At 38.2% G+C, this 26,106-nt stretch overlaps 2 protein-coding genes and 1 pseudogene across 4 annotated transcripts in view; 2 read left to right on the plus strand and 1 right to left on the minus strand.

Moving 5' to 3' along the window:
- LOC126938621 (eukaryotic translation initiation factor 1) overlaps positions 1-26,106 on the plus strand; it is a 1,120,764-nt gene that overhangs the window by 318,439 nt on the left and 776,219 nt on the right. The window lies entirely within an intron of this gene.
- KRT10 (keratin 10) lies at positions 6,769-11,245 on the minus strand. 2 transcript variants are annotated; one of them, XM_050762673.1, is made up of 8 exons: positions 10,612-11,245; positions 9,701-9,783; positions 9,179-9,335; positions 8,931-9,092; positions 8,717-8,842; positions 8,190-8,407; positions 7,443-7,808; positions 6,769-7,135 (listed from the first exon to the last, which is right to left on the minus strand). In XM_050762673.1, exons 1-8 carry the CDS (start codon positions 11,206-11,208, stop codon positions 7,129-7,131), a joined length of 1,716 nt encoding a protein of 571 aa, XP_050618630.1. In that variant the 5' UTR covers positions 11,209-11,245; the 3' UTR covers positions 6,769-7,128. The 2 variants fall into 2 exon arrangements, with proteins under 2 accessions (XP_050618630.1, XP_050618631.1); XM_050762674.1 differs by having other exon boundaries at positions 7,423-7,808.
- LOC126938302 (uncharacterized protein KRT10-AS1-like) lies at positions 23,003-23,850 on the plus strand (annotated as a pseudogene). The gene has a single exon (XR_007720057.1). The product of XR_007720057.1 is annotated as an uncharacterized protein KRT10-AS1-like (transcript).

Genomic DNA, 26,106 nt, shown 5'->3' on the forward strand with positions numbered 1-26,106 from the left:
ATTGGCATCTGGGCTATTTTCAGATCTCATGATTATGAATAAAGCTGCTCTAAATTTTCCTCGTAGGTCTTTATGTAGATATTTTTGTTTTTCTTGGATAAATGTCTATGAGTGAGATTGCTAGATTGTATATTAAGTCTATGTTTAACATGATGAGAAACTGCCAAACTATAATTTTGCATTCCCACTAGCAATCTATGAGGGTTCCAGTTGCTCAGAATCCCTACTTGCACTTGGTATTGTCCATCAGAAAAATTTCTTTGAGTCATTCTAATAGTCGTATAGTGGTACGTTTAGAATGTGTATTTCCCTAATGACTAATGATGTCGAGCATCTTCTTTGTGTGCTTATTTGCCATTTGTATCTCTTGTTTGATAAAGTATCAGTTCAAATCTTTTGTCCATTTTTAAATTGGTTTGTGGTTTTTTTTTCTTGTTATTGAGTTGTAGATTTTTATGTTTATATTCTATATGGCAGTCCTTTATAAGATTCGTATTTTGTGAATTTTTCTCCCAGTTTCTGGCTTTTTAAAATTGTTTTGATGGTGACTTTCAATAGATGACACAAACAAATGGAAAAAACATCCTGTGCTCATGGATTGGGTGAATAATGAGATTGGGTCAATATTGTTAAACTGACCATACGCCCACAGTGATCTACAGGTTCAATGCTATTCCTATCAAATCACCAATGTAATTTTTCACAGAATTAGAAGAAACTATTCCAACATTCATATGGAACCAATGAAGATCATGAATAGCCAAAGTAATCCTAAGCAAAAAGAACACAGTGAGATACAAATGGGCTATATAATGGTCAAAATACATGAACAATGTTTCACCAAAGAGAGATACAGATGGTAAATAGCCACATGAAAAGCTATTCAGGCCAGACGCAGTGGCTCACGCCTGTAATCCCAAGACTTTGGGAGGCTGAAGCGGGTGGATCACCTGAGGTCAGGAGTTCGAGACCAGCCTGGCCAACATGGTGAGATCCCATCTCTACTAAAAATACAAAAATTAGCTGGGCATGGTGGTGCGTGCCTGTAATCCCAGCTACTCAGGAGGCTGAGGCAGGAAAATCGCTTGAACTTGGGAGGCAGAGATTGCGGTGAGTCGAGATCGTGCCACTGCACTCCAGCCTGGGTGACAGAGCAAGACTCTGTCTCAAAAAAAGAAAAAATAAAAAAAAGAAAAGCTATTCAACATCATTTTCCATTAGGGAAATGCAAATTAAAACTTTAGTGAGCTATAACTACATACCTATTAGAAAAATACTGATAATGCCAAATACTGGTGAGGATGCAGAAAAAATGGCTCTCTCATTTATTGCTGGTGGCAATATAAAGTGGTACAGCTTCTCTGGACAACAGTTTGGCAGTTTCTTACAAAACTGAACATGCACCTACCATATGACCTAGCAATTATGTGCTCGGACATATATCCCAGAGAAATGAAAACGTATGTTCACACAAAAACGTGTACATAGATGTTCAGTCTCAAAAGGTTACCTACTGTGTGATTACACTTACATAGCATTCTCTAAATGGTAAAACTATAGAGATGGAGATTAGTAGTTGCCAGGGGCCAGGAACTGGGAAGGGAGTGTTGAAATATACATGTGAATACAAAAAGGTAACATTAAGGAGTTCTTTTGTGCTTATGGAATGGTTCTGTATCTTGATTTGGGTGGTGGTTACAAAAATTGTAACCATACATGGGGTACAATTGCATAGACACACACGCACACATGCAGGTCAGGAAAAACAAAAACTGAGCAAGCTCTGTAGTTAAACAGTGATGTACCAATGCCAATTTTTAAATTTTAGATATTATACCCTAGCCTATAGAAGATGTCTCTATTTGGGGAAGGTGAGTCAAGAGTACACTGGACTCTACTATTTTTGCAACTTCCAATGAGTCTATAATTATTTCAAAATTTAAAAATGTGATTACACATTTTTTCTGCTTTTCTTTTACTACTTATATGGATGTTTAAAACATTCATTTGGATTATTTCTGGTATGTATGTTATGGGTTTAATAGTTTATCATTTAGTGAATAAACCTTACTTTCTTAGTGTTTTAGATTCTTCCTTTATCATATACTAATGTCCATTTATATATAATCATTTCCTACACTCTTAGTTCCAGTGATGAATTAAATTGTGCTTCAGTTTCTTCATCTGTAAAATGTACATAATAGTAGTATATATGTCATAGAGTTCATTCCTTCGAAAACTCTATTTTTGGTACCTAACCTGTGTTAGTCACTGTTCTAGTGCCTCAGGATACATGAATGGACAAAGTAGACGAAGATCAATCGTTGTCTTTCTGGAGTGTACTGTCTAGCAGGGGAAAAGGATGACTAATAATAAATACATTGTATAGTAAGTTGGAAACAGTGCTGCGAAAAAAAGAAAATGTGGAAAACCTAGGCAATACCATTCAGGACACAGGCATGGGCAAAGACTTCATGACTAAAACATCAAAAGCAATGGCAACAAAAGCGAAAATAGACAAATGGGATCCAATTAAACTAAAGAACTTCTGCACAGCAAAAGAAACTTTCTTCAGAGTGAACAGGCAACCTACAGAATGGGAGAAAATTTTTGCAATCGACCCATCTGACAAAGGACTAATATCCAGAATCTACAAAGAACTTAAACAAATTTACAAGAAAAAAACAAACAACCCCATCAAAAAGTGGGTAAAGGATATGAACAGACACTTCTCAAAAGAAGATGTTTATGCAACCAACAGACATATGAGAAAATGCTCATCATCACTAGTCATCAGAGAAATGCAAATTGAAACCACAATGAGACACCATCTCACCCCAGTTAGAATGGCGATCATTAAAAAGTCAGGAAACAACAAATGCTGGAGAGGATGTGGAGAAATAGGAACACTTTTACATTGTTGGTGGGAGTGTAAATTAGTTAAACCATTGTGGAAGACAGGGTGGGAATTCTTCAAGGATCTAGAACTAGAAATACCATTTGACCCAGCGATCCCATTACTGGGTGTATATGCAAAGGATTATAAATCGTGCTACTATAAAGACACATGCACACGTATGTTTATTGCGGCACTATTCACAATAGCAAGTCTTGGAACCAACCCAAATGTCCATCAATGATAGACTGGATTAAGAAACTGTGGCACATGTACACCATGCAATACTATGCAGCCATAAAAATGGATGAGTTCATTCCTTTTCAGGGACATAAAGCTGGAAAGCATCATTCTCAGCAAACTATCACAAGGACAGAAAACCACAGACGACATGTTCTCACTCATAGGTGGGAGTTGAACACTGAGAACACATGGACACAGGGCGGGGAATATCACACACCGGGGCCTGTCATGGGGTGGGAGGCTGGGAGAGGGATAGAATTAGGGGAAATACCTAATGTAAATGATGAGTTGATGGGTGCAGCAAACCAACATGGCACACGTATAACTGTGTAACAAACCTGCACGTTCTGCACATGTACCCTAGAACTTAAAGTATAATAATAATAAAAAAAAAAAGTGGAGCAGATAGGAGAGTTGGGAGATTGGGAGGTAAAATTTTAAGCAGAAAATCCGGGTAGGTCTCAAAGAGAAGGTGACAACTGTGCAAAGGCTTGAAGGAGGTAAGGAAGACCATCTTGTTGAAGAATATTAACCAAGGTAACATCAAAAGAGAAATGGAGAGACATCAAAGAACTTTGATCAAATATAACTAGACTTACAATTTGATTGAATATAATTAGACTTACATTTTAAAAGGATAACTATGGTTCTGTGTTGAAAATAAACTGTAGGGTAGTTAAGCTTAAATGAGCTCATATAAATATTACATGTACTGCATCTACCTACCTATCTTTATCTATCTATCTATCTATCTATCTATCTATCTATCTATCTATCTATCTATCTATCCATCCATCCATCCATCCATCCACCCACTTACCCACCTACCTACTTATCTATCCATCCATCATTAAATTACTCAGAACAATGCTTGGTGTGATTTAAAGGCTATTATTACCATCATTATTTTCATTGTCAAGCTTAGTGTAACCACAACTACCTCATATAAGGTAGCTATCTTTATTGTATAGATAAGTAAACAGACTCAGAAGGGTTGAAGTAACTTGTCCAAAAGTTACATAATTTGTAAATGCCAGTGCCAGGATAGGAAGTCCAGGGATTACTGTGTTTCAGATGCATGCTCATAACCATGAATAAGCTCTTTCCCTAATTCCCATTCTCAAGATGCAATATAGATGAGAAATATTAGATGCACTCTATTTCATTAACCTTAATCGAGCTACTTCCCTGATAAAGATGACCCTAACAAAGCTATTTTTTCACTCCTAAGCAAAATATGAAGCCATCATGGGCACCAAGGTTAGGGTACAAAGCTTTTCGGCCTTTAGCATCATGAGAGAACATCTTTGGAGAAACAAGCTTTTATTGTGTCACCCTTTCAGATGCATGCTCATTAACCATGAAAAGCTCTTTCCCTAATTTCCCAGTCTCAAGATGCAATATAGAGAGAAATATTAGATTGCACTCTATTTCATTAAACCAAAATCGAGCTACTTCCCCTTGATAAAGATGAACATAACAAAGGCAATTTTTTCATCCCTCAACAAAATATGAAGCCAACATGGGCACCAAGTTAAGGGGTTAGGGTACAAAGCTTTTCGGCCTTTAGCATCATGAGAGAACATCTTTGGAGAAACAAGCTTTTATTGTGTATTATTTTTCCACATAGGTGCCAAATTGGCTCTGCCAATCTAATTGGGCACTACCCTGCTTAAATAGCAGGATTCTGTAATGACTTTAGGATCTGTAAGAATGCATACAGAATTTTTTGATTAATGGGTACATGCAAATTTATTTGGTAAAAATAGTGCCCTGTGCTATTTAATAATTTTTTTTAAAATTCTGTAATTTTTTTTACTATAAATACCAATGTGCTTATTAAAGTCAAGTTGCTTGTTTAGACAGATTATTGTTATTAAACCATAGTGTTGGGCACTGTAGCATGTGCCTATAATCCCAGCTACTCAGAGACTGAGGTGGTAGGTTTGCTTGAGCCCAGTTCAAGACCAGCACGGGCAACACAGTGAGATTTTGTCTCAATTAAAAAAAAAAAAAGCAAACAAACAAACAAAAAACAAACCATAGTTATCCAAGTCCTGTCAAGAAAGCAGCTGTTTATCAGAGATAAAGTACTTACTTTATCAGAGAGAATATAAATGTTCAAGGAGGTATTGCAAGATTGAAATGGTAAGAAGACAGGATCGCGATGTATGCAGACTTTTCAGGAATGAAAGTTTGGGTCACCATCCAACCACATAGAGGACTCTGACTGCTAAGATTGTGGCTTGGGGGAGGAGGGCAGAATGGGTAGAAGAGACAAACTTAATAGCGAGCACAGCTATCTCCTAGTACCATATGTGTACTTGCCTCGTATCAGTGATATTGAATATAAAAAATCTATTTCTTCAGAATAAGGAGAATGGTAATCTCAGATTATAAATAAAATAGGTCCCAGGGATTTGGTTAACCTTATAATACATATTTTAAAAGATGATGTTTTCTGAACAGCAGGCAGTATAGCACTATTTACACAGTAAGAGTTCAGAGTCCTTACACAGCAACGTAAGGACTTCAGTGTTTCAGGGCTTTACGCAACGTGGCTTGTTGGGACTTCAATAGTGGACCTGAGAAGACAGGCCCCCAAGAAGGTTGGCTGGTACAAATACCCAGAGGCATGTGAGCATTTAGACATTTAGAGGCACGGGAACTAAAATGGAGAGCCTCTGGGCTGTGCTAATATTTGGTGCTAAGTAGGTTATGAAGCCTTGACTATAGGGAAATCCATCCCAGTGAAACAAGGCTCCTGCCATCAATTTGGGTTACAGATGGTAGTGTCTATACAGTGGAGTGCCAACAAATGGCAAGCGGATCAGGGCTCAGATCTGGAGCTCAAATCAAGGATACTGAGGAAAGCTGCTACTTGGTGGACATGAGTAATCCCAGAACTCACCAGAGGACACAACGTAGTCTAAGGGACATGCCAGCTCATTCACTTCATAGGATCCTCAGTAGAGTACTAAGTAATGTTGGTTGGGTTCTTGTTGGCTGAGGAATGTGATTGGACTGACTATGAAAGTACAAGGTCTTTAGTCCTGATCACTGGGCACAGTTGGGGAAGACAAAGACCTAGTGGTATCCTTTTGGTTACACTGGCATCACTACTTCCTGATAGTGTTTCTCATGTTCATCTGATAGACATCAAATAATTCTGCTGCGGGTGATATGATTTTACTTGGCTGGTATCAGAAGGTATGTCAAGCTATACAACAATTGGGAAGAAGTAATATAGTAACTGGAAGAAAGAACAGGCAAATGTGAGAAGTCAGGTAGTTAGAAAATATAAAATTTCCAATTACTGTTATTTTGGGGGTTTTATTTGAGATATTCCAGAATTTCCAGGACTGAAAATAATTTAAAGCCAGAGAGCTAGCAGTCTTCCCCATATTGTGTATCTTAAAGAGTAATATTGGGATTTACAGACTTTTTTACTTAGTGAATTTACTGACGGTGGTCTGAACACACATGATTAAAAAACTCAGAAAAGGTATGGCAATAGTTCTGTCTTCCGCATTTCTGGATACATCAACCTTCTACTGCTATGGTTTACTAATCTTTAATTTTAAAGAATATTATGTACTTAAGTAAAGATAAATTCTGACAAATTGGGATAGTTTGCATCAGTAAGAAAGTTTATTGAAACTCGTTAGTAAATGAGAACAGAAAGTTGTTTTTCTTTCCATTAACACTTTCTGGTACAGTGAAAAGAAGAAAATACAGAAACCACAAAACACCTTGTAGACACCTTATTTTCAGGGAGTGAACCTGTTTCCATAGACCATTAGGACAGAAGTGTCTTCTTGGAGACTTTGTTTTCCGTGCATCTGTATATAATGGTCTGTGTGAAGGGAGGACTTTCCTCTTGTTCCACTCAATAGTAGTGTTTCTTGGTTTCTGATTCAACCATAGATGAAAGGACTCTACCGTCGGGTGCCACCTCTTCAATAATTGTCTTGATTACCCTGGTTTTGTTAGTATCTGAGTGAATGATAAAAAAAAAAATTACACAGTCTGTAGGGATCCTTAGCAATTAACAAGCAAATACTGTAAAAAGAAGGAAATTTCAACTTTACATTGCTAAGTCCAAAAAAAAATGCTTAAGGTATAACATTTTGATCATGCCATTTTTCACAGTTGGTGTTAAGAGTAGTTTGTGAACAAATGCAAAGGGAACCGTCTCTAAGATTTTTAATTTTTTAAAACAACTCTATAGAGCTTAAAGCGCAAAAAAACCATTACAGGAAGTTAAAACTAATTCTGATTACCCCAGCTAGTTTCTGCTGACCTTGGTCCCTTAGATGAAGACTCGCCCACGGACCCAGAAGAAGAGGACTTGTGGCCTCCGCCGGAGCTGCCGCCGCCGAAGCCGCCGCCCGAGCTGCCGCCGCCCGAGCTGCCGCCGCCACCGGAACTTCCTCCGTGGCCGCCGCCGGAGCTTCCGCCCCCGTAGCCGCCGCTGGAGCTTCCACCCCCGTAGCCGCCGCCGGAGCTTCCGCCGCCGGAGCTTCCGCCTCCGTAGCCGCCGCCGGAACTACCACCGTGGCCGCCGCCGTAACCGCCGCCGGAGCTTCCTCCTCCGTAACCGCCGCCGGAGCTTCCTCCTCCGTAGCCGCCGCCGTAACTTCCGCCGCCGCGTCCACCGCCTCCGGAACTAAACGGGGTGAGGTCACATTCGGTTATCTCTAACGTTGGAAAACGGTAGGTAGCTTTCCAGTTGCCATTAATTTAGAAAATAAGCAAAACATGTCTTGAGAAAATAAAACCCTGCCAGGTATATATTTTAAAACCCTGCCAGGTGTGTATTTTAAAACCCATCCTTTGAAAACACTTTTGTGTACACAGAACTCTTAAGAATCATTTTGGGCCATATTCATGAGAAAGTGAGATTGCGGTTGCATACTCCTTTTTCTGTACCCTACCCCCTCTCTTCCCTTCCTCTTACTCCCTGGCATCTTCTTGGGGTTTAGATAAGCCTTGCTATCTGGAATATTGAATAAAAGAAACTGCGATAACTTTTCATTTTAAAATTTACCTTCCCTCTCCTTCTAGCAGGCTGCGGTAGGTTTGAATTTCATTCTCCAGTCGGATCTTAATATCCAGGAGTTGCTGGTATTCAGTATTCTGGCACTCGGTTTCAGCTCGAATCTGTTGCAGCTGTTCTTCCAGAGCGGAGATCTGGGCCTGAATCTGTGAGAGCTGCACACAGTAGCGACCTTCTGTTTCTGCCAAGGAGGCTTCCAGGGATTGTTTCTGAAACGAATTTTTTTTGTGGCTTAGCGACTTACTTGTTCAATTGAGTATAGTGAAACTTACTTGTTTAGTAAGGCCTTGTATAGAAGAATAAGAAAATGAACAGAATTTGTTTTATGTTTAATGGCACCATTTCAGTTTCAGCACTTTTAGACCAATGCTAGTAGTACTTTTCCTCCTTTAACATAGAGCTTTACTTTTTCTCTTTCTTACCTCCAACTCTGCATTTTTCTGTTGCATTGCATATTCTTAGGTGAGCATGAAACTTTGTATGATAAAATTGAAGTCATTTCGTAAGAGTTAACATACCAGGGCCAGTTGGGACTGTAGTTCTATCTCCAGAGCTTGTACAGTACGTCTCAATTCAGTAATCTCGGATTTATGGCTGGACATCTGTTCAATGTTACTATCAATTTCTGTAGTCAGTTCCTTGCTCTAGAGTATTAAAAACAGGGAAAAAGATGAGGAAATTCTGAAATGATAAAACCACCATGAGTTTCACTATAAAGGAAGATTAATTTACCTTTTCGTTGAACCAGGCTTCAGCATCTTTGCGGTTTTGTTCAGCAAGTTGTTCATATTGGCTTCTCATGTTATTCAGAAGTTGAGTCAGATCAACACCGGGGGCAGCATTCATTTCCACATTCACATCACCAGTGGACACATTTCGAAGGTCTTTCATTTCCTGTTTGAGGAACAGAAAGATTTAATGGCTACACGAGGACCATAATGAACTCTCTTTGGCTGGGAAAAGTGTAACTTTTGTGTCACCTCCTCGTGGTTCTTCTTCAAATAGGCCAGCTCTTCAGTCAGGCTCTCAATCTGCATCTCCAGGTCAGCCTTGGTCAGGGTCAGCTCATCCAGCACCCTACGCAGTCCGTTGATGTCAGCCTCCACGCTCTGGCGCAGAGCTACCTCATTCTCATACCTGAAACAAGCATGATATCAATACTGAATATAACTTATATAGGGGAGATGTATCTGGGCAGAGACTGTTAAAAAGCAAATACATAGTTGATCTCATGTCATGGCAGTATTTGTCATGTACAGTTCACTTAGGAGTAATAGTGGTTTAATGGAAAAAAGCTTAACAGTTACTTTAAAATGAGTTTTCCTCCTTTAATATTGCCAAAAATGTAATACTGACATGGAAAATTTCTCAGATAACTCCAATACTATTTAACTTTGGGTGAATTCAGGAAAATGTAAATGCTATTGTGGGCATCCCAAGTCAGGTTAAAAACGACTGATGTATTCGTTGTGATAGTATTATACAATGATCGCTTAACTTACTTCAGCCTGAAGTCGTCAGCTGCCAGCCTGGCATTGTCTATCTGAAGCAGGATATTGGCGTTATCAGTTGTTAGGTTGAGGATCTGGAGGGAGAGGCACGGTTACTTAAGAAGAGGTCAGATGCAGATATGGCTTTTGTAGTGGCGTAGATGAACTCTGCACTTTTATGTTGTTCTCTTACAAAATCTTTTATTTTAAATATGAGATATTGCAGGCTTACCCATATACTTAGCTTTGAATTATTTGTTCTCTTGGAATTTCTCCAGTCTTGTATTTTTGTATACAAATTATTCCTTTCTGAAAACTAACTGGAATTATATAGATGTATTCCTGCAAGTGTGCCCTCCTCTTTTAGACTATGTGATTTCCATGTATTTCAGCCATGCTTTGGCTGACTCACACCTGCATTTGTTTAACTCATGATAAATACTAATAAATAAGTATGCTCTGAACTGGTACACAATGGGTACAATTCAGAAATTCCTTAGAGGCAAGCAGTATCCCACTTTCATACTAGAAAATTCATTTTTCTCACCATGTTGGTACTGAATATGGCTTGTTATCAGTCTGAATAACATTTTGTCCTGATTCATTTCATGATTTCTTTTTCAGTTTCTACATTTGTAAATGACTTAGCATATTTTAACTGTGGACTCATTGTATGCTCATTAAAACCTCAAAAGTTCTTAGTAATCTGCCATCCTCTTAAGACAAGCAGCACACATGCTGGATGAAGATTGCCATGACCATACTTTCACAGATGTTTATCTTTGATGAGACTGGGTTATTTTTGAAGCAAGAAAGTAACATAGGTAAACATAATGAACAGCCACATTGTGCTTAATTTAAGATTCATCTGTCTGGATTTCATGGACAAGATACTTAAAGCTGGATTTAAAAATACCTCTTACCTGATTTTTAAGGTCATCGATGGTTTTGTAGTATTTGCTGTAGTCACGAGGCTGCCCCTGGTGTGAGTTGCCATGCTTTTCATACCACTCCTTGATTTTGCCTTCCAGCTCATAGTTTGATTCTTCCAGAGCCCGAACTTTGTCCAAGTAGGAAGCCAGGCGGTCATTCAGATTCTGCATGGTTACTTTTTCATTTCCAGAGAGAAGGCCACCATCTCCTCCAAATCCACCACCAAAGCCTCCTCCAAAGCCACCTCCACCAAAGCTGCCCCCACCGAAGCTGCCACCTCCAAAGCTGCCCCCTCCAAAGCTGCCTCCATAACCCCCACCAAAGCTGCTACTTCCATAGCCTCCACCAAAGCTACCTCCACCAAAACCTCCTAATCCTCCATAGCCACCTGATGAGCCCCCAAAGCAGCCCCCACCAGAGCTCCCACGGCTAAAAGAGCCACTACTAAACCCCCCTGAGCTAAATCCTCCACCAAGGGAGCCTTTGCTGCTCGAAATTCTTAGGGATGATCCTCCTCCTCCTCCTCCTCCACCTCCTCCACTGCGGGAGGAAGAATAGTGCTTGCTTGAGCTGTATCGAACAGACATGGTGATGCTGTTTAGCCCAGGGAGTGCCTGCTACCAAGGACAGTGACAAGCCTTTATGTATATACTGACAGGGTGTGTCCATATGTGTTAGAGTTTGCTTACTTGCATGGTTTTCTTTTTGCCTACTTAGCATCTTTGGCTTATGATTGCATAAATTATCTTCAGTAATAACCAATCCCAATATGTACAATTTTGAATTTGCCCGAAGAATAAACAGGAGGTTTGCTATGTTGAAATTGAAAATGGGTGGAGTTCAGATGAGCATGTTTTATTATGCTTTTCACCTGTTGAAGAACATTGAGCAACTGTTAAGATCCATTTTTCTCAGCACTAATTCAGGTTGCATAGAATGTTTGCAAAGTTTGGGGAAAAAAAGTTTCAGCTACAAAATTATAGTTAAGATAAGATTTTTCAAATTCATGTTTTAAACAGTTTTAATTGGAACAACAAACAGCATAAAGTCTGGCAGAATCATGCTCTAATAAGGTTCTTGTAGACAACTAGGGAATCAAAAAGAAAAAAATTCTAAAAATTTAACTAGCATCAATAGTTGCCATATATAAAACATTAAAACCATAAAACCACAATTTAGGAGATTGTGTTTGTAGGGGATCTTTTAATTTATTTGGCAAATGAGAGTATATTGATATTTTGCCTAAGAAAGTGGAAGTAATGATTTTAGAATTTTCTAATTAATGATGACATTATTTTTAGCATTAAAAAATCTGAAAATGCAGAAAATCTGCATTATTTTCTTAGCATGAAATATGAAGAACTAACTTGTAGTACTTTACACTAAGTTCTGATTGAATAAAAAGGGAAAATTTGGATATGTTATGATTGCAGGTAAAAATTTACTTGCAAAAATGTAAATCCGTATTAGAGAATGGTACTTGCACCAAATATTATGAACTAGACTGTGCACATGTGTTCCCAAGCTAGGTTCAGTTTCTCAACAAAAACAACACATTTTCTTAGATATACTGTGTACAGAATTTGGTATAACAGTTTGGTGAAGTAAATTGGGATTTTGGTACATTGTATAAGATTATATCTACTCATAGGCTATGACATTGCTGTTGTTTGGATATATATATTCATACATGTTTTACAATTACATAGTGCTGTTTGTGATACTATGATTTAAAAATTTCTAGAACAAGCTGTTGAGATAGGAATGGTGGTTATTATTATTTCTTTTCTTTCTGTCTTTTTTTTTTTTTTTGAGACAGAGTCTTGCTCTGTCGCCCAGGCTGGAGTGCAGTGGCACAGTCACGGCTCACTGCAAGCTCTGCCTCCCAGGTTCATGCTATTCTCCTGTCTCAGCCCTCTCGAGTAGCTGGGGCTACAGCTGCCCACCACCACGCCTGGATAATTTTTTGTATTTTTAGTAGAGACAGGGTTTCACCGTGTTAGCCAGGATGGTCTTGATCTCCTGACCGTGTGATCGCCCGCCTTCGCCTCCCAAAGTGCTGGAAGGCGTAGTTATTTCTAATTTATAGAAGAGGAAGTTGAAGTTGAGAGGCTGTGATTTTTCCACAAGACATGGAACATGTGGTTAAACTGCAGTTAGAAGCTTGGTCTTTTAACTCCTTGGTTCTTTCCTACTTTACCAATGTGTATGTATATTATCTGCTCCGGTGGATTTGGTCTAATGGAACTGAATGACTCTAATTCTCATCATAAACTTCTCCAAATGGGGAAAAAGAGCAAAACAAAAGAACTTAGAATCATGAAAATATTGAAAGGGTAGTGATTTGGCACACACTCTGCCTTTAGTAATTGTTTTTTCAAATTAAGTTTATAGCTGCACATTTTGGTTTATGAAAACTACAGAAGTAGTTTCTGCAGGGAAGGGGAACGTGGTTGGGAGCATTAATCAAATGTTATTGTTAAAGTGGAGGTTACTACCCAGCAAATCGCAACTCTTCCAACTTGTTAGCACATGCAAGTGGGGCAGTAGTTAGAAGAAAAACTGAAACCCAACCATGGGAATTGATTCTTGATGAAGATAACCTACAGTTAAAGAAGGCTATGATAAATCAGGATAGAAAAAGAAAAAAAGATTCCAGTAACTTCAGAGAGGATTTTGAAACCTTGATATTAATGAAACCTTTTTGGAAAGAAGCATTTTAATTAAAGAGAGATTTTTATTGATTTTACCTATAATTAGCACAAGTTTTGGATCTTAGAATTACCAATTTTGTTTTAGTATTAGCCTGTAATGTCTCCCTCCAGTGGAAAATATAAAAATTCCATCTCCTTTCAGTTAATTAACAAGTGGTATGAAGAGATCTCTGTTACAATCATATTAAACCAAAGAATATGTGAAAGGGAGTCTTTGCATAAAAGTACATGAGAACAAATACAGGTATGGAGGGCCTTCTAATACTATAACGTTTAATTTAAGCTACCTTTACTGTTATTACCAAAGATTACTTATTAACTTGTATACTGTAGAAATTGATTTGTCTTTATTCACGCTGTCATTTGTTGAAATCAGCCATTGGCATGAGTAAAATTAAGAGGTGCCACATACTAATTTTACAGCTAAATTGGATGAACATTTATGATTCTAGTCTTGGCACCATTTACACTTGATTGCTATAATCTACTGTAACTGTATTTTCATTGTGCTCAATTTTTATTGTGTCTCTATGTAAAGCACATTGGTAGGTATTTAAAAGATAGAAAAGTGAATGAGATACAGCTCCCATCCTTAAGGATCTTGCCATAGTTACAGTCTAATTGAGAAGACATGACATATACCATCAGCTTAAGCACTGTATGCTGTATAAATGGAAAATGATGGTGGGGCTTGGATGTGTAGGGGGAAGGAGTTAACGTTTCCTGAACATCTGCTATGATCTAGATGGTTTACTTTTCTTTAATCCTCCCCTAGATCCTCTAAGATAGGTATTATTATCTCATCTAATAGCTAAAAATCTAAACCTTAAAATGTTTTCCAGATTATGTATTTGTTTATTTATATATCAGCAGTGTCTGTGTGATGACACACAGCCTGGTTTTGAATCAAGAGACACAGTTACAAAGGTGCTAGTTTTCATGACACCAGACTGGCACTCTTAAGACCAATGAGCAAGGGGTCATGTTGGAATGGGGCCACCTGACAGAGTTTCATGGTGCAGTTGAAATTTAAGCTGAATCTTGTAAGGATGAGTAGGACTTTTCATGTGTGCAACAGCAGAGAGAAGACTGTTCTGGGAAGTCAGGACTGTGAAAATGCCAAGCAGGTGAAGACACTGAGTGACCAGTTTGGCTGGAGTAGATCATCCATATATATTAATTTATTCATTCCTTCAGCAGGTTTTATTGAGCACCTGCAGTATGGCTTGGGGAATACATAGGTGACCAAGATACAGTTCCTGCCTTTCAAGGAGTTTACAGTCTACTTGGAGAGGCAAACAAACATACCCATGAATCAGAGATTATAATATAGGGCAATTTGGGCTACATTTGAGCAATGTTCAGGGTTCGGAGGAATTGCAGAGAGAGGTTCTAACAGTCTGGTGAATGTGGTTTTTTTTTATTGTGTGTGTATGTGTATATGTGGTGTGAGTGCACGATGAAAGAATAGTGAAGTAAAGTTTGGGATTGAAGATGAGTTTTGGTTTAAGACGTGAATTTGAGGTAATACCAGGGTATTCATGTAAACATGTCTTTAAGCAATTATGGGACTGCAGTTAGGGAGAGTGTTCAGAATAGCAGACTTTGGGGTTGGTTAGGATCCCTAAGGGAAGGAATTTAGAGAGAAATGTACAGAAGGTCTAATTCTGAACTTTTGGAGTCACTTTAGGGGCTGGGAAGAAGAAGTAGAGCTAGAGAATAATCCTGAAAAGAAGGACATCTAGGACCAGGCAAAGGGGGAAAGAGGATCATTGAAGCCAAGGGAGAAGAGAACGTGGGTGAGGTGGTCACCCGAGAGGTCAGTGAAAGGGTGGATTGAGGAAAGCAGTTTGGAACCATTGGCATCCTTCCAGAGGACAGTTTTAATTGAGTAGTGGTGGGGCAATTCATGGTGCATACCCAATATTGGAATTGATGACTTTGCTTATGATATTTTGTTTTCATGTTGTCCGGTTTATCAATTTCTTCTTTAATTGCTTCTGAACTTATTGAGTCTGGTTACGACGGGTATAGGTGCTATTCACATGGGGTTAATTTGGCTGGAGCTCTGGAAGCATGTTTTGGATTCAAATTTGTTATCAGTTTGACTTGTCTCACTGTTAGGATTTGGATCCTTTTTATTTCTTCTTTATTTTGCTTCAAGTAAAATCCTGTTTTGAAGTTTCTAGCTGAAAATTCTATTTGCAAGTTTCCTTTTCTGATTGAGATATAATACATATAATTGAGATGTAATACATAGTTTAGGTAGTTGCAGAAGGACAAATCTGGTAATGCAGGTTATATCTCAATATGGTAAGGTTGATCTAAATATTTAGAGTTTTCTGTTGTTTATCACAAAGTTTAAGAGGCAGGCGTTTTCTTTTTGACTGTTCTGTGACTGTGCAAATTGCTTACTATGCTTTTGTGATTACTACCCACGGAGTCGAAACAGTGGAAAATTGTATCATTATTTGATAGATTTGGTACCCTCTTCTCAGATAGCTAATTGTCGGACAACTAAGATATCAATTGATAAAGTTCATGTCTTCTCATTAGTAAACTTCTAAAATTCAGAGATTCTAAATCTACAGACATTCCTGTATCAATTTTTCTGAAACTTCTGGGACTCTACTGTGATGGAAGCCACAAATATATGGAAACTGCTTGAAGGCTGTGAGGGTAGTGTAGCAGAGTAAGTGGGTGGGCTCTGGCGTCAGACTGCTGGGGTTACAATCCAGGCTTCACCATTTATTGTGAGGTTTCATCTCAATGTCCTCCTCTCTAAAGTAGAGATTATAATTTTTCTTACTTTATGGAGTTGTAGCAGGAGTCAAATGAGTTATTAAATATAAAGCATTTAGAACAATGATTTGCATGCATAGAATAAGCACTTAATGAATATATTTTTGTTGCTATTACTGTTTTGTGATCTCTGTTTGCCATAGGTTAACCCACTGTCTAACCCACAGGATGCCTTCAAAATAGGAATGAATGAAAGGATAGGGTGAGAAGTTGGAAAATGGCTTGTGAGGGAGGAGAAAATGGCTGGAGAGGAAAGTAGGGTGGGGAAAAGGTGTTCAGTTTGATAACTTTTGCGATAAACCGTGCCATCTGTTTTTCTTTGAGTGACACTTCCTTTCACTTTAAACTTCATTTCTTTATCTCCTACATCCACCAAGGCACTAATTTTGTCACCTTCTCTTTGTCATGGCTGATGTATTCGTTTCTTTCTGCGTAGCCCCACTGTAACTGCCCTAATCTGGGCTTTTACCACTTCTCTTGAAGATTACTTCACCAGCTTCTGAAGTGGTTTTCTTGACTCAGCACTGTCAATTAAGATCTGTTCACTGCGGCAAGATTGATGTTCTCGAAACAGTATTGTCATCACTTCATCAACATACTCAGACCTCTTGTGGACGGATTAAGTCTTCTCCATAACCTTGCCCCACTCTGTCTGTCCAACCTCATGCTCCCTGCGGTGAGTCAGGGTGGGGAGTGGAAGGAGTGTTGCATTTTCTTCATAAAGTAATTATGTGGCCCTGGGCAAGACACTCAGCTTTCCGTGTCTCAGTTTACTACCCTATAAAATATGGATAGTAATATTAAATATTAAAATATGGATTATAGTCCATGATTCAGTGAAAAAATGTGTGTTAGCATCTCCTTGAAAAATCCTTTAATTACTTAATCCTTTAAGCAGGCCTTTCTTACTCTTGGCTAATATACTATGCTTTGTTCCATTTTAAGGCCTGTGTTTGTTACTCTTGGCGTAGAATGCCCATCTTCTACTTTGCTGTTTATTCAAGTTATTCTACCTCAACTCCAAACTCTGACTTAAATGCCATCTCCTTCACGAGAGTTCTCACCATTAGTCTCTGGTTCATGGCTGTCTCTTTCTTCTCATTTCCTATGTTGAACAACTTGGTGTTTTATAATTTGTTATACTATTCTGGCCTCTTTCTTAGTGTTCCCAATGCGATGCAACGTTTAAGTTCCTTTAGAGAAGGGAGGATGCCTCTGCTCTTGCTGCACCCAGTACTCATTGTTCTCTGAATGTTTTCATATTGCTTCAGTGCCTTTCCCCACTTTCTTTGCCTTTATTTTTTTTCTCTAAACTCTTGGCCTGTATGTTTTGGCAATAGTGCAAGTTAAAAATTTAAATAAAGGCTGGTTGAAGACAACTAATTTAATTTTGCTTTAAAGGAAATTATGATACTTTTTGATGTAAGAATGTGTAAGAATGATAAGAAAACCAAGATTCTGCATAGGAATTTTAAAATGCCTTAAAGTATATAAAGATGTATTCCTTAGAATGGAAATACACTGAATATATTAAGAAAACATTTTAGCCCTCACTCTTTCCTCTTCATTAAAGGTCACTATTTTTTTGTCTTGGATCTGTTGAGATTATCTTGATACTAGTAACCTGCTAAAATATATCTGTAGTTTTATTCTAAAATTTGAATTTTTTTCCATACATCACATCAAATAAAAAGCTTCTGCACAGCAAAGGAAACAGTCAACAAAGTAAAGAGACAACCCACAGAATGAGAGAAAATATTTGCAAACTATCCATCTGACAGAGGATTAATAACCAGAATACATAAGGAGCTCAAATAACTCAATAGGAAAAAAAAACTAATAATCTGATTAAAAAATGGGCAAAAGAACTGAATAGACATTCAAATCTCAAAAGAAGACATACAGGCTAGGCATGGTGGCTCACACCTCTAATCCCAGCACTTAGGGAGACTGGGGCGGGAGGACTGCTTGAGCCTAGGAATTCAAGACAAGCCTTGGTAACACAGGGAGACCCCATCTCTACAAAAAATAAAAATAAATTAGCTGGGTATGGTGGCATGTGTCTGTAGTCCCAGCTACTTGGGAGACGGAGGTGAGCCATGTTCATGCCACTGCACTCTGGCCTGGGCAACAGAGTGACCTCAAAAAAAAAAAAAAAAAAAATACAATGGCAAACAGGTATATAGAAAGGGGCTCAACATCATTGATCATCAGAGAAATGACTCAAAACTGTGCAATGAGAATGTAATTCTCATTGCAGTTGAATGTAATAATGTAAATTATTACAGTCACACTAATTTGTTGTATATCTCATCCCACTTAAAATGGCTTTTATCCAAAAGAAAGGCAATAATGAATGCTAGTGAGGATATGGAGAAAAGGGAACCCCCTCGTACACTTTTCTTGAGAATGTAAATTAGTACAGCCACTATGGAGAACAGTATGGAGGTTCCTCAAAAAGCTAAAAATAGAACTGTATGATCTAGCAGTCCCACTGCTAGATATATACCCAAAAGCATGGAAATCAGTATATCAATGAGACATCTGTACTCTCATTTTTTTTTTTTGCAATACTACTCACAATAGCCAAGATTTGGAAACAACCTAAGTGTCCATCAACAGACGGATTGATAAAGAAAATGTGGTACATATACTTAATGGAGTACTATTCAGCCATAAAAAAGAATGAGATCCTGCTATTGCAACAACTTGACTGGACCTGGAGGACAGTATGTTAAGTGAGATAAACCAGGCATAGAAAGATAAACTTCTCATTTGTGGGAGCTAAAAATGAGAACAATTGAACTCTCATAGAGGTAGAGAGTAGAATAATGGTTACCGGAGGCTGGGAAGAGTAGTATAGGGTGAGGGGGCTGGGAAGTGGGGATGGTTAATGGGTACAAAAATATAATTAGATAGAACAAATATAATCTAGTATTTGATAGCACAATAGGGTGATTATAGTCACAATAATTTATTGTACATTTTAAATTAAAAGAATATTATTAGAATGTTTGTAACACAAATAAATGATAAATGCTTGAGGTGATAGGTACCCCTTTTACCTGGGTGTGATTATGCATTGTTGCCTGTAATGAAATCTCTCTTGTTCCCCCTGAATAATACAGTTACCATGGATCTATACAAAGGTAAAAATTTTGAATTTTTTTATATTAGGAGAATTGACAATTCTAGTTGGGTTTCTGGCTAGCTAGCCTAAGAGTATGTTGTAATTTAAGGATTAACTATAACACAGTTTAGCTTTTAAATTTCATTAGTATGTCATAAATTTCTTTTCAGGTAAATTAATTTCATTTTGTAAAAGAGAATTGCTCACTATGAGTTAGCTGCATTAGGAGGAGAATTAATTAACATAGAACATAAAATAGAAACATAATATCCCCTTTAGTTTTCATAAAAAACAGTGAAGCCGAAAGTACCAAACAAACAATTCTCTACAGACTCCAATTTTAAAATATTGAAACTGAACATTGTCCAAAATTCAGTGGCTATTTTCTCCCCCTCATAAATCTAAGAAAATTCCTTTAGGTCCAGTTGTGGTTGCTTATCCAATTGGTCATTTCAAGGATGGCTGGATTTGAGAGAAAATAACATTATAATTGGGTATAACTTCATAATTTTTTCTTAGAGAGTCTGGACAGATCATAATTTTTACTTAGAGAGTCTGAACAGAGAAAGTTTTGGATTAGAAATGGTACATACAGAGGTTAACATTTACAGTGAAAGCAGTAATCCCCCATTCTAGTGGTTTTAAGTGAGTATATGTAATGTGCTTAAATTTGAAGGAAAAAGTCTTAGGGAGTCAAATTAATTTCCTAATTTTAAAGGTTTTTAAAAAGTACTTGACCTTATGGACTCAGACAACTAGTCAATTTCATAATAAATGGACCTCTGTCTTTGAATCACTTTTTTTTTTTTTGGTAAGGGAGTTGTAAGAATGGTAGAGGAATAGATTTAAATAATTATTTAAATGTAACACACAATAGTAACAGAGAAAATGTACCGTAACCAGTCTGTGGCTTCTTTCACAAGGCTGACGATTGATAATGCCCAAAGAACTTTTGATGTCTTGTGTTAAACTTATTAAACAACTATGCAAATAGCATTTGCAAAGTCAGTCCTAAGATAGAGTTGATAGAGCTTGTTGAGACTTTTTTATGTTCCAAGGCCTGTCCTAAACTTTACTTGCATTTTTGTCTCATCAAATCCTGTTGGCAACTTTATGAGGGAAATTTTATTTTATTTTATTTATTTTTTTTGAGACGGCGTTTCGTTCTTGTTGCCCAGGCTGGAGTGCAGTGACGCAATCTCGGCTCACCACAACCTCAGCCACCCAGGTTCAAGGGATTCTCCTGCCTCAGCCTCCTGAGTAGCTAAGATTACAGGCATGCGCCACCATGCCCTGCTAATTTTGTATTTTTAGTAGAGACAAGGTTTCTTCATGTTGGTCAGGCTGGTCTCAAACTCCTGACCTGAGGTGATCCACCCGCCTCAGCCTCCTAAAGTGCTGGGATTATAGACGTGAGCCCCCATGCCTGGCCAGAAGTTTTATTTTAACTAAAATTAGTTGGCCAGGTGCAGTGGCTCACGCCTGTAGTTCCGTCACTTTGGGAAGCCAAGGCAGGAGGATTCGCATGAGTCCAGGAGTTTGAGACCAGCCTGGGCAACATGGCGAAGCCCCGTCTCTACAAAACGCACATACACACACACAAAGCCTGGTGTGATGGCACGTGCCTGTGGGTCCAGCTACTCAAGAGGGTGAGGTTGAAGGATCGCCTGAGCCGGAAAGGTCAAAGTTGTAGTGAGCTGTGATCGCACCACTGCACTCCAGCCTGGGTGACACAGCGAGACCCTTTTCCCCACAAACCCCCTCAAAAAAGAAAAGAAATTAGTTAAAATTTAGCATGCCCAAAACTATTCAATAAAGGGACTTTGGTGGGATTTGAACACAGACCTATCTTCAGAGCTTTTTAAAAACACAATGATTAACTGTTTTTTCTTTTTTTAAACACACTGTTGCTGGCTTAAACAATGAGTAACTTCTAAAACTCTTTTGAAATGAGCTAAAATTGTATTTTTCGGTCATGTGACTTGGAAAATTAACAAGAACATAAGGGATTTTAGTTTCTTTTTCAGACTAGACAAGCCTTCCTTATCATTCCTTTTGTGATGAAAAAATAGACTAATTTGAAAAGAAAAAGAACTAATGAGGCAAGATGTCCTGCCCTGGAAGAGATCAGACTTGTAGGCCTTGTCTGTTCCCAGGTGAGACTCTGCCCTAACTTCTTGAGGGTCCGTCTGGCATGGGTTTATGGAGATTCCTAACTCTTTGGCAGACCAGTCATTAAAAATAACAAATCACAGCAGTTAGCCACCATGCATAATTGAAACATTAATGCTTTTATAATGCTGGCTTTTTCAGATGGCGCTAACACCCATTATGGAGATTAACCACTTTTCATCGGGTTTTTAACTCTAAGTCTTGAGGAATACAACGGTGAATGCAAGGTGTGTATCTGAATTAATTTAGTAGTAAACTGTGACATGGAGGGGTTCTGTGCTTTGGAAGTTTCCAACTTATATACATTCAAAAACTATTAAACTTTTTGCTGTCTCTCCAAATATTTTCCATATTGATAATTTTGATTGAAATGTGGAGCTAGTTAGAATTTTCTAGTCTAAAGCTTAGATATAAATGAGTGCATATTTGCAGAGCTATAAGATGTTGCATTTTTTTTTTTCTTGGCATCTGGAATATAAATGCTAAATTTGGTCTAGTTAGAATTTCCTACTTCCCTCCCTCCCCTGTTTACTTCCTTCTGTCTCAAAACTCTCCAGGGATGAAGACTCCACAAGCTATATTGGGGTAACATACTGTAACAGTGGTTACTTTCAGTTTCTGTCAAACTAGATTAAAAAGAAGTATCACATGTTCTCACTCATATGTGGGAGCTACAAAAGTTGATCTCATCGAGATAAAGAGTAGTATAATGGTTACTAGAGAGGCTAGGAGGACAGTAGGGAGGTGGGTGAGAGAGAGCAGGGGATAAAAACGGGTTGGTTGATGGGGTACAAAATTACAATTAGAAGGAATAAGATCTAGTGTTCAGTAGCACAATAGAGTGACTATAATTAACAGAAATTCACTGTATATTCTGAATAACTAGCGTGAAATTAGAATGTTCCTAACACAAAGAAATAAGTGTTTGAGGTAATGAATATCCCCATTATCCTGATTTGATCATTACACATTGTATGCTTATATCAAAATATCACATGTACCCCATATATATATATATATATATTTATATATATATATATAAAACTACTATTTATCCATAAAATTAAAAAAAAATAAAAGAGGAAAGGAATGGAAAATAAAAGTAAAGATGACTCATCAAAAATTGCAATGTAGAAGAATAGTGCAGAATGCTGTAAACTAGTACCACATAGAACTTAATCTGTAATTTTAAAGAAACCATGTAAGTATATTTACTCCTGGTATTGTGTCTTTCTCTCTTATCCTAATTTACTGTGCTGCTATAGTTTAAAATTAAAGAATTGCTTTTAAATTTTACAGGGCAAACAGTGTACTGTGGAGATACAAAATGTTTTGAGACATCTGTGACCAGACATGTCACGTGTGAATATACTGTTGAATTTCAAAGCAACGCGTTGTAACTTTTTTTGTTTTTTCCCTTTACAACAGATTCATTTTATTTTCATCACCATGGGGCGTACCCTGTTGTTGAGTTCTCTGGGTCAGACCTCTACAGACTTCTCAGATGGATCCTAGGTCTCTGGGCTTGCCGTGAAATTACTCGCTGCTCAGGGAGAGAGTTGAAATGGTGGCATCCTCCCCCTCTGTTGTTCCGGCTGTGTCCCCTAACTCTGTTGCTCCGGCTGTGTCCCTCACTCTGTTGCTCTGGCTGCAGCTCATTCTGTTGGAGCTCCTCATTCAGCTGGTCACTGTGGTCAGAGGGTGTTGGCCTGCTCCCTTCCTCAAGTCTTCTTAAAGCCACGTATTTTTGTGGAGCATTTTTCTTCCTGGCTCTCCTCAAGTTGTTTTCCTTTCTTCGCTGTCTTGGGAGTCTTCTTCGTGCTTCCGGACGTCGGTTGAGAGAAGGACTTCTTCTTCCTTGTCTTGTTGGTGTTGGCTGGTGGTTGCTCTTCAACAACTGTACCGGAGGCTCTCAGTTTTCTCTTCATCTTCAACAAGTCAATCTATCTCAAGGATCTCACGTTGCAGCATTCTTACCAGAGGCCACTGGGCCTGGAGTTCCAGTTCCAGTGTCTGGAGAGTCCACCTCAGCTCAGCAATCTCATGCCGGTTGGCAGTTGTCAGCAGAAGCCGAGGCCTGCCCATCAGTTCTTTACTCTGAGGTGTTAGAGTGGAATAAAAATATAAATACTTATGCTAGTTTTCATGGCTTCTGCTTAATATTGGGTATTGTTTTGTTTTGTTTTGGTGGTGATAGGCTTACCTTACATTAAACCAGGCCTTAGCCTTTCTGTGGCTTTGTTGTGGCAAAGCCTCATATTACTCTCTTGTCTGGTTCAGCAGGACAGTCAGGTCCACACCTGGGGCCGTTTGTTTTCTATGTTTACCTCAACATAAGGTACCTTATCATTGTCACCCTTCGTCTCCTGATCCAAAATAAAATAAAATGCCACAGGTTACTTGATCTTGCATCTGGAATATGATTATTTAAAGAAATTAAAAATTTAAAACTGAAAATGTAGAGTTTAGAAATCTTTTTTAAGGTTTCAAAGAAATTTCTAGGAGACAACAAAATAGTGTTACTAGATTTAGCAAATAAAATACAGAATGCCAATTAAATTTGAATTTCAGATAAACATTGAATACTTTTTTTAGTATAACTATATTCCATGCAATATTTGGGACGTATCTGTTATATTATTCATTGTTTACCTGAAATTATAATTTAAACTGAGAGTTCTGTGTTTTTATCTGGCAACCCTATTATAAACATATTTGGGATCAATATAAAGGAATAATTTTTTAATTTTTACAAAATATTTTAATACAAGTAATTTATTTGATTTTCACTGTCATCGTGAGAGGCAAGTTTTGCCTTACAGTCTATGTTACTTTACCTGTGTTTTATGAAAAGAATGTCTCTTACAATGATAGCCGCCACCACCCTATCTTGGCAGGTATTGACATACTGAAACTTTAAATTCATTTTGTGTAGTTCCCTCCTCTTCATGATTATTTCTGAGGTAATTCAGCTCCTCCATCTGGCTTTCCATTTGCAACTCTAGGTTAGTCTTGTTCAAAGTCAACTCATCCAAGACACTTTGCAGGCCGTTGCTATCAGCCTCAACACACTGATAAAGGACAGCTTTACTCTGGTATCTGAACAGAGCCCAATTAGAAGAATCAATACAGCTTAGATGGAGGTCTCCTCATCCAGTGGTAATAATCCAGTGGTAATAAGATGTTCCACATAGTGGAGCTTAAAGAGCACAGCACTGGGGTGTGAAGACATGGGTTCAAATTGCACCTCTGCCATGTTCAGCTATCACCTTGGGCAAATTAATTCTCTGAACCTGTGTCTTCTCATCATTAAAATGGGAATTTATTTTTATTTTTATTTATTTTATTTATTTTTTTTTGAGACCGAGTCTTGCTGTGTTACTCAGGCTGGAGTACAGTGGCGTGATCTTGGCTCACCGTAATCTCCGCCTCCCAGGTTCAAGCGATCGTCCCGCCTCAGCCTCCCAAGTAGCTGGGATTACAAGTGTGCATCACCATGCCTGGCTAATTTTTGTATTTTTAGTAGAGACGGTGTTTTACCATGTTGGCCAGGCTGGTCTCGAACTCCTGACCTCAAGTGACCCACCTGCCTCAGCCTCCCAAAAAGTGCTGGGATTACAGGCATGAGCCACTGCGCCCGAATAAAATGGGAATATTATGAGAATTGAGTTAATGTACAAAAGTGCTTAGCACAGCATCAGTGTTCAGTATATGGTAAGAATAACATTATTAAAGCTATGAAAGAGTGAAAATCTCCCGTCTGCTCTTTGACTAGGAAAGGAAGCAAGCTCCTTTTCATGTACAGGGGAATGCACCTTTGTTTTACAAGGACTGTGTCTCCCCAGTTAGAAAAAAAACAAGTACAGTAGAGGGGACCTCCTGCAGTTCTATAAAAACCAGTCTCTGACCTATGGATTGGAGAGTCATACACCATATGAGATTTCAAATCTCTAGCCTGGGAGTTTTCGCATTGCTAGCCTATGACCACTATTGTAATTTAAACATAAAAGAGATTGTTTTATGTTGAGATGTTTAATAATATGAAATAATGATATTGTAAGTTTTGTAGTAACTGTTTAAAGTGGTGAATCGGGGAGTTGGTTTTTTTTTTTTTTTTTTTAATCAGTTCTTTACATGGTTTCTGAACTTACTTAAGCTTGAAGTCATCCACAGTGAGCCTAGCATTGTGGATCTAATGCGGAATGTTGGCATTTTCCAAAGTAACATTTGTTACCTTCAAGGGAGGAAAAGGAAACATATAATTCAACAAAATATGTTGGGTGCCTTTAGGTCCAGATTATATGCTTCACGGATTTCAACAATTATAAGTTTGTCAATCATAATTATATTTGTACTAGTCATGGCGGCTCATGCCTGTAGTCCCAGCACTTTGAGAAGCTGAGGCTGGAGGATCACTTGAGTCCAGGAGTTTGAGATCAGCTTAAACAATATAGTGAGACCCCATCTCTACAGAAAAGAAATTTAGCTGGGAATGGTGGCACATGTCTGTAGTCCCTCCTTGGAAGGCTGACATGGGAAGATTGTTCAAGCCTGGGAGGGTGAGGCTGCTATGATCGTGCCACTATGCTCCAGCCAGGGCAACAGAGCAAGACCTTGTCTCAAAAAATTATATTTGTATAAATATAAATTAGATAAACAGTAAATTT

The sequence above is a fragment of the Macaca thibetana genome, chromosome 16 (genome assembly GCF_024542745.1).
Source record: "Macaca thibetana thibetana isolate TM-01 chromosome 16, ASM2454274v1, whole genome shotgun sequence".
In the NCBI taxonomy this organism is placed as follows: domain Eukaryota; kingdom Metazoa; phylum Chordata; class Mammalia; order Primates; family Cercopithecidae; genus Macaca; species Macaca thibetana.

Bases quoted from the DNA above. Each gene is read 5' to 3' on its own strand.
- KRT10 (XM_050762674.1), bottom strand. From the start codon at position 11,208: ATGTCTGTTCGATACAGCTCAAGCAAGCACTATTCTTCCTCCCGCAGT. The intron at 9,093-9,178 runs GTGACACAAAAG...TTCCTCAAACAG, and splicing joins TGAAGAAGAACCACGAGGAG to GAAATGAAAGACCTTCGAAA. The intron at 7,809-8,189 runs GTAAATTTTAAA...CACCCCGTTTAG, and splicing joins CTGCTAGAAGGAGAGGGAAG to TTCCGGAGGCGGTGGACGCG.